We start from the raw sequence: 8,958 nt of genomic DNA, 5'->3' as shown, positions 1-8,958 counted from the left end.
TGTGTTCGATCACACCTCCAATTTGCATTAGAATCTTTTCTCCCACAGTGTGTTCTAAAGGGTCCTCATTTGTGGTTTGTCTCACTAATAAAGAACTTTTAAAATAAATAAAGTTTCTGTTTTCTCCAGGAACCGAAATCACTTCTTGAACTAGAACTTGAACCAGTTACTACTAACTCAGAGTAAACTGAACTTGGGACTTCCCCAGTGGTCCAGTGGGTTCACTCCACGCTTCCAGGGCAGGGGACATGGGTTCAGTCCGTGGTCAGGGAACTAAGATCCCATGTGCCATGCAGTGAAGTCAAAACATTTCTTTAAAAAATTATAAAAAGAAGTAAGCTGAACTCCTTTTTTTATATGTTCACTGTGATATTCCATTGTTGGCATATGAGGTCACCTTCTAGAATCACCAATAAGAACTAAAAGCAAGAGTGAAATAGAATGAAGCATTCCTAAAATGTGGGTTGCCGAAACTCTTCCCCCCCCAAAAATCTTACAGACCTTCTGGTCTTAGAATAAGGAGCCTGTTTTGTGCCATCACAGGTGTATAAGCATGCTTGGGGTAGAGTTGGCTGGAAGAGTCACCATATTCATAAACCAGTAGTCCTCCAAGGAGCCTAGATGCTAAAATGCCAACATGATGCCTACAAAGACGTTTTCTTTCAGAGAGTGAATAAAACAATAGTTATTCTAGGAAACCAATGACAGAGGCCTCTGGTCTAACAGCATTTAAATGCTACTGGGCTTTCAAAATACTTTGGCTAAGCAAGTACCTGCTAACCACCAATAGCTCTCACTAGAGAAGATAAGTAGATAAAAGATAGCCAGAGCTTTGAGAGACTTTAAGAAAACAAAATAGAGCAAAGCACAGTTAGCATTCTCTAGAACTGATACTGATTTGAGGGCAGGCTTCAGCGTTCAGGGCTTCTGAAAGGGTGAGAACTCGGTCTTCATTCCTGCCGCACGTTCCCCTGCGAAGCATCTCTCTCGGGCGCCTGTGTGTTGAGTTCTGATGTTTGAACCTGCAGGTAAATCTTGTGTTCTTTGGGTTTTACTTTCCTGCAGCGACCAAAAAGAAAAATTTAAGTTACCATAGGGACTTCCCTGGTGGTCTGGTGGCTGAGATTCCGCACTCCCAAAGCAGGCGGCCCCAGGTTCGATCCCTGGTCAAGGAACTAGGTCCTGCCTGCCACAACTAAGACCTGACGCAGCCAAAGAAATAAATATCTCTTTTCAGGTTTTAAGTTAAAATCAATAATGGCTTTTTAAGAATCTGTTGCAAAGTTTCACCTGGGAATAAGTCTCAAAAGTGAAGGCGAGAACGTACATAGCAGGTGATGAAGAAGGACAGGCTGAGCAGAGACCTCGGGTGGCCAGTTTCTGGTTCTCTGCCTGTTTTGCTATGGTTTCTTACATTTTAAAATAGTTCTTGAAAGTCAAATGTTAAATATTATTTCTTGACACTTGAAAATTGGATGAAATCTCAGTGTCAACTTCCATACCTAAAGTTGTGCTGGAACCCAGCCGCATTCATTCATTTATGAACTGTGACCGCTTTCGTTCTGAAAGGGCAGAACCTGGGGACAAAGACTGCACGTCCCCAAAGCCGGAAGTATTTACTCCTTGGTCCTTTACAGAAAGGGTTTCTGACCCTTCCACAGAGCATCTGTGTGTCTGTCTCACAGCATCCCCTGAGTCAGCATGCCAGCTTGAAGCTGGGGCTCGGGAGCATCTATCACTATTTCCTTTATCTGTAGAGCAGGTGTGCTAATGACAACAGCTGCCTCACAGTGTTTTGCGAGGATGGGGTGGACGGCACCCGAAACTCAGTGAAGCTGACGCAGTGTGACGTCTATTAGCCAGAGCTCCCGTCACTCCCATTCCCTGAGCTTGTTTCCTGGACAGTAGGGAAGAACGTGTCATTTTTTAAAATTTCAATTGATTTGGCTACAAGGGATCTTAGTTGCAGCATGTGGAATCTAGTTCTCTGAATATAGACTGAACCCAGGCCCCCTGTTTTGGGAGCATGGTGTCTTAGCCACTGGACCACGTGGGACGTCCCTAGAAGGTATCATTGAAATGATCTCTCTATGAAATTCGTATAGCAGAGAAGACAGGTAATGAAATAAGTGGTGGTTATACATAGGGAAGGGCATTATCAAGAACAGAGTGTGTCCATGGTGGCATGGAGCTCCAAGCAGAAGCCCTGGCCTCCCCTGGCCAGGCAGGAATGGCTCTGATGATGGAGTGAAGGCACAAACAACACCGTAAAAGATGACCAAGTGCCTATTAACGAATTATAACGAAGCTTTCAGAATCAGGTAGTCAACCTTACTATATGTGTCTACTGCTTGGGACCAGAGGAAGGTACTGTCAGCAAGGACCAATGTGTAGCTGTGTGTGTCTACTACCCATATGACAAAATGTGCTTACAGTTCACACAGAGTGTGTGTCCCTTCTCAGTACTGAGAGATGAGGAATTTCTCAAAGTGAAGTGCACTGACGGGTATTGATCATCATGAAAAGATCATGTTCCCCCATTCACTTATGAAGTCAAAAACCGAAACGGCCCAGGAATCTGCATTTTAGCAAGCTCCATTTGCAACTCCTCTGCAGAGTAAATTTGAGAATCATTGAGGAACTCACGCAATGTGCAGGAAGAATGGCAAGAATCCAAAATTTGTTGAACACCTCCTATGTGCCAGGCAGTGGCTAAGTCGTTGTCACCTACTTAACCTCATTGAATTTTCACAGCACACTTCTCAGTTAAGTATTATTGTGGCTACTTTTCAGGCAAGGAAACGAAGGTTAGAGGGTTCAATGATATTCCCAAGGTCGCAGGGCCAAGTAGGTGGCTGCCCCTGGACTGAACCTAAGGCTCAATGAGTCCCCAGAGTCTCTTCGCTCTACTTCCCAGGGACACGTGGGTCCTTACAAAGAATCCAGAGAACCAAGCCTGTAATGACTACATCATCAGACATTTTTTTTCCTTTCCTGTTTGATGGCTTTAAGAGTAGGACCTGAGACTCCACTGAAGCACTTGTCCCTGTTACAGGAGTGAAAGTTTTAAGTCATTCTTCTTTGTGAAGAAAGTCACTAAGGAATTTGAACCAACAGTCACAAAAAAGACAGAAGATTGATTTAAAAATAGCTCCCAACAACTCTGGGGTGAGCTAGGGGCCGCGGTGCTCCGCGTGGTCGGCATCATAAACAATAAACAAAACCTTGCGACTCGCGGTTTAGAGCAGATGACTGCCCACCGAAAACATACACTCCGGCTCTCCCTGCTTTCCTTTTCAGCCAACAGTCACTGCTTTGTGTTTCTCTCTGTAGCAGCTCTGGGTGATAACAGGCCAAACAAGACCAGTAAAGCTCTCCCAGGAGACAGGAAATGGAGAGTTTCATAACAGGGAGGGCAAGTCTAACATGGGGCTCTGGGTCCCCCAGTGGCCGGCTCTCACCTCTGCAGATTTTCAGCATCCTCAATGGTCTCTGGCAAAGTGACCCCCTTGGTCTCCGGAAGAAGCAGCGTCATTCCCCCGGCAACCAGCCCCAAGGCCGCTTCAAACGAGACACATTCAACATGGAGCCGTTAGAGCATGGCCAACACCATTTACAGATGATGACAGGTAACTAAAGAGATGCGTAGGCAATACATGTGTGAGGGCCACTTCAAAAAGTCAGCGATGTCTAGAAAACTAAAAGCAATACGGTAATGGGGGAAACGGCAGTAAGAAAAGGAAATACTTCCCTCCTTGTACACCTGTGCTGTGCTTAGTTACTCAGTCATATCCGACTCTTTGTGATCCCTTGGACTGTAGCCCACCAGGCTCCTCTGTCCATGGATTCTCCAGGCAAGAATACTGGAGTAGTTTTTTACCATGCCCTCCTCCAACCCAGGTCTCCTGCATTGCAGGCAGATTCTTTACCAGCTGAGCTACCCAGAAAGCCTCATTGTACATCTACCTAAGAATACAGTTCTACAGCAACTGAGACTTAAATATTAGGGGGATTTATTGATTCAGGTACAATAGAAAACTCAATTTTGACTAGTAACTATATATATAAAGTATATATGTAGCAACTATTATATACATGCGTGCATGCATGCTAAGTCACTTCACTCATGTCCGATGCTTTGAGACTCCATGAACTACAGCCCACCAGGTTCCTCTGTCCATGGGATTCTCCAGGTAAGAATATTGGAATTGATTGTCGCACCCTCCTCCAGGAGATCTTCCCAATCCAGGGATCAAACCCACATCTCTTATGTCTCCTGAATTGGCAAGCAGGTTTCTTACCACTAGCACCACCTGGGAAGCCCTCATTATATTTATATAAATGCTGCTGCTGCTGCTAAGTCGCTTCAGTCGTGTCCGATTCTGTGCGACCTCATAGACGGCAGCCCACCAGGCTCCCCCGTCCCTGGGATTCTCCAGGTAAGAACACTGGAGTGGGTTGCCATTTCCTTCTCCAATGCATGAAAGTGAAAAGTGAAAGGGAAGTCGCTCAGTCGTGTCCGACTCTTAGCAACCCCATGGACTGCAGCCCACCAGGCTCCTCCGTCCATGGGATTTTCCAGGCAAGAGTACTGGAGTGGGGTGCCATCGCCTTCTCCGATTTATATATATAATATAATGTAGTATGATATATTATATAATTGTATAATATAAACTATGCACGCATGCTCAGTCACTCAGTTATGTCTGGCTCTTTGTGGCCCCATGGACTGCAGCCCACCAGGCTCCTCTGTCCATGGGATTTTCCAGGCAAGAGTACTGGAGTGGGTTTCCATTTCCTCCTCCAAAGGATCTTCCCAGTCCAGGGATTGAACCCGCATCTCCTGCACTGGCAGGCAGATTCTTTACCACTGCGCCACCTGGGATGCCCATATATAAACTATACAGTGGATCTTATAGCTACTACACATACACGATATGGAGCCCAGGTGATGTGTATGTGGGCAGTGTGGGCCTCTCTTGCTACTCACCCACTCCCACTCCACCCTACCCGCAGGGGTTTACCTGGCCCAGACATGGCAGCTCTCCACACACGGGCAGTCGATTAGCCCTCCGCTAAGTGGCAGGTTTGGGGAGAAGTGGATGAGTTCCCTCCTCCTCCTTTAATCTAACATACTCAGTAACAAACCGGGTACTAAACTTGGGTTCCCACTGCCCCTTTGTGTCTGTTGTCAGTTGTTACGATCTGGAAGCAGAAGAGGAGTGATGGCAACCTAACATCTAGCGATCACATGTGAAGTTCACCAAAGCTGGGCGTCAAATTCACTAAGAAACCAGGAGGCTGCATCACAAATGCTCTCCTGTTCTATTCTGTAGAAGGAATTATTGGACTCCAGAGCCACAGGACATACACCTCTGGCCCATGATGTAAGAACGGCATCTTATCTTTCCCGTGAAGCAAGACAGAGGAGCCAGGAGACAATGAAAGGGTCGGCACCACCCTTCCCTTCTGTACCCTCGGGGGGTACCATTCACTCGTCCAGTAGTTATCGACTATTCACACTGGGCTGTGAATAAGAAATAATAATCTTACCAAACAAAATGAGCGGCGAGCCTTGCCAAACCTCCATCAGCCTGAAGACCAGGAATGGGGTGAGAATCCCACCCACATCACACAGGGAGGAACACACCATCATGCCAAGGTTCCTGGGAAAATACAGAGACCAAAAAAGATGACATTTCTGTGAATCAGTTTTCCAAATGGTAAACTTTCGCTATAGCAATTACACCGCCCATTCCCCAACCTCCAGGGAGGGGAGAGGGGCTGGCGATGAGGTTAATCCCTGATGACTGGACTTCCCTAGTGGCACAGTGGATAGAAATCCGCCTGCCAATGCAGGGGACGTGGGTTTGATCCCTGGTCCGGGAAGATTCCACATGCCGAGGAGCAACTAAGCTCGTACGCTACAACTACTGAGTCTGTGTGCTGCAACTACTGAAGCCCGTGGTCCTGAAGGAAGAGTAGCCCCTGCTCACGGAAACTGGAGAAAGCCCGAGCACAGCCTCGAAGACCCAGCACAGTCAAAAATAAACAAATAAATATTCTTAAAAAAAAAAGAATCACTGGCGATTTCATCAACCGCACCTACGTAACGTGCTAAGAGAAAGGCACATCCCAGCTCCGGGGGGACAGAGTGCCTGTGTTAGGGCTCTGCTAGCCCTGCCTGCGAATCTCTCCCTCTGGCTGCCTGTTTATCACCTTTATAACAAATGAGTAAGTGCAAGTGCTTCCCTGAGTTCCATGGGCCTTATAGCAAATGAATGAACTCCAGGAGGGAGGTTGCTAATTCCAGGTAGTTAATGTCAGAATTTCATGGGAAATGCCAGGCTGGATGAAGCACAAACTGGAATCAAGATGGCCGGGAGAAATATCCATAACCTCAGATACACAGATGACATCACCCTTATGGGAGAAAGCAAAGAAGAACTAAAGGGGCTCATGATAAAAGTGAAAGAGGAGAGTGAAAAAGTTGGCTTAAAGCTCAACATTCAGAAAATGAAGATCATGGCATCCGGTCCCATCACTTCATGGCAAATAGATGGGGAAACAGTGGAAACAGTGACAGACTTTACTTTCTTGGGCTCTAAAATCAATGCAGATGGTGATTGCAGCCATAAAATTGAAAGACACTTGCTTCTTGGAAGAAAAGCTATGACCAACCTAGACAGCATTTTTTTCTTTTTTCAGATTCTTTTCTTTTTTTTTTAAATTTTACTTTACAGTACTATATTGGTTTTGCCATACATCAACATGAACCCATCATGGGTGTACACGTGTTCCCAATCCTGAAACCCCCTCCCACCTCCCTCCCCATAAAAAAGCAGAGACATCACTTTGCCAACAAAGGCCCATCTAGTCAAAGCTATGGTTTTTCCAGTAGTCATGTGTGGATGTGAGAGTTGGACCATAAAGAAAGCTGAGTGGTGAAGAATTGATGCTTTTGAACTGTGGTGTTGCAGTCCTTCGGCCTGCAAGATCAAATCAGCCAATCCTAAAGGAAATCAGTCCTGAATATTTATTGGAAGGACTGATGCTAAAGCTGAAACTCTAATATTTTGGCCACCTGATGCGAAGAACTGACTCATTGGGAAAAACCCTGATGCTGGGAAAGATTGAAGGCAGAAGGAGACAGGAACAACAGAGGATGAGATGGTTGGATGGCATCACCAACTCAGTGGACATGAGTTTGAGCAAGCTCTGGGAGTTGGTGATGAACAGGGAAGCCTGGCATGCTACAAGTCCATGGGGTCACAGAGAGTCGGACAGGACTGAGTGAACTGAACTGAATGTCAGAATTGGATTATAACAATGGTCTGGAGAACTGGTTGGTCTGACTAGGGTTTTTGCTTTCACATAGAGGGACAGGAAGGATAAAGAGAGGAGATTAAGAAATAAAGGACAAAGAAAGCTAGGGAGGAAACCGTCAACTTGAAATGACCTCTTTATCCCTGACAATAGTTTTTGATCATTCTGTCTTATATGAATATAGCCACTTCAGGGTATTCCTATAAATAATCTTGAGCTTTGGGTCGAAGACGTGGTTAAATCAGGAATGATAAATCAAGAAAAGTTTTATCCTTTTAAGCTTCTTCTATTACATCCATTTGCACAATTTCTTACTCCCTAAAATGAGTAATTATAACATTAGTACATTTTTCTTCCTTTCCCAAAGTCTCCCTCTATGACCTCAGTTTAGTTATTTATTTAGCGTTTGCCATTATAATCATTAAATATGCTTTGTAATTTACTTGATTCACCAGCTTTCAATAATATCTTTCTTTTTAGCTGGAAAACATACTGAGAAAACTACATGAAAAATTATCTATCCATGTTTATTGAGAGATTTAAAAAACAAAAATAGGTGTTGACTTTTATTGAATGCCTCTTTTATCCATGGAGAGAAGAGTACAATTTTCTCTTTTAATTTATTAGCATGAACTATACTATGATTTTCTAATATTAAGCTATCTCTGTATTCCTGGAATAACTCATCTTCAGTTCAGTTCAGTTCAGTTGCTCAGTCGTGTCTGACTCTTTGCGACCCCATGAATCACAGCACGCCAGGCCTCCCTGTTCATCACCAACTCCCGGAATTCACCCAGACTCACGTCCATTGAGTCAGTGATGCCATCCAGCCATCTCCTCCTCTGTCGTCCCCTTCTCCTCCTGCCCCCAATCCCTCCCAGCATCAGAGTCTTTTCCAATGAGTCAACTCTTCACATGAGGTGGCCAAAGTACTGGAGTTTCAGCTTTAGCATCATTCCTTCCAAAGAAATCCCAGGACTGATCTCCTTCAGAATGGACTGGTTGGATCTCCTTGCAGTCCAAGGGACTCTCAAGAGTCTTCTCCAACACCACACTTCAAAAGCATCAATTCTTCAGCGCTCAGCCTTCTTCACAGTCCAACTCTCACATCCATACATGACCACAGGAAAAACCATAGCCTTGACTAGACGGACCTTAGTCGGCAGAGTAATGTCTCTGCTTTTGAATATAGCAGAGGTCATAACTAGGTTGGTCATAACTTTTCTTCCAAGGAGTAAGTGTCTTTTAATTTCATGGCTGCAATCACCATCTGCAATGATTTTGGAGCCCAAATACTATGTGTTATTATTTTAATGTGCTCCACTATTCTGCTTGATAATACATTGTGTAGGATTTGAATTTATCATCCATAAATAATATTTGCAGTTTTCTTGTTTCCTTTATTTTTGTTGCTATTTGACACCAACATCATGAGAGCTTATAAACAATTTTTTAAAAAACTTCCTCCTTTTCCTATACTCTAGAACTGTGGATCACTGAAGTTTTCTATTAATTAAATATTTTGTAAAACTATCCTGAGAAAGCATTGTGGATTCTCTCTTAACTACGATTTAGGGTCTTCTTTGTCTTAATACAGTTTTGCCATAAATTCAACTTTGTCTGAGAACATCG

The 8,958-nt window shown here is 44.5% G+C and overlaps 1 protein-coding gene across 1 annotated transcript in view; it reads right to left on the bottom strand.

Annotated features, from left to right (window-relative positions):
- Nucleotides 1-950: 950 nt before the first annotated feature.
- The window catches only part of SLC22A1 (solute carrier family 22 member 1), a 36,124-nt gene continuing 28,116 nt past the window's right edge, over nt 951-8,958 (bottom strand). Inside the window, exons 9-11 of the mRNA XM_052645950.1 lie at nt 5,554-5,666; nt 3,462-3,561; nt 951-1,059 (exon numbers count right to left, since the gene is read on the bottom strand). Coding sequence (XP_052501910.1) covers nt 951-1,059; nt 3,462-3,561; nt 5,554-5,666 — 322 coding nt within the window. The remainder of the gene's footprint in view (nt 1,060-3,461; nt 3,562-5,553; nt 5,667-8,958) is intronic.

The sequence above is a fragment of the Budorcas taxicolor genome, chromosome 9, assembly GCF_023091745.1.
Source record: "Budorcas taxicolor isolate Tak-1 chromosome 9, Takin1.1, whole genome shotgun sequence".
In the NCBI taxonomy this organism is placed as follows: Eukaryota; Metazoa; Chordata; class Mammalia; order Artiodactyla; family Bovidae; genus Budorcas; species Budorcas taxicolor.
The sequence above is the reverse complement of the archived record's forward strand: the minus strand, read 5'-3'. Positions and strand labels throughout refer to the sequence as shown.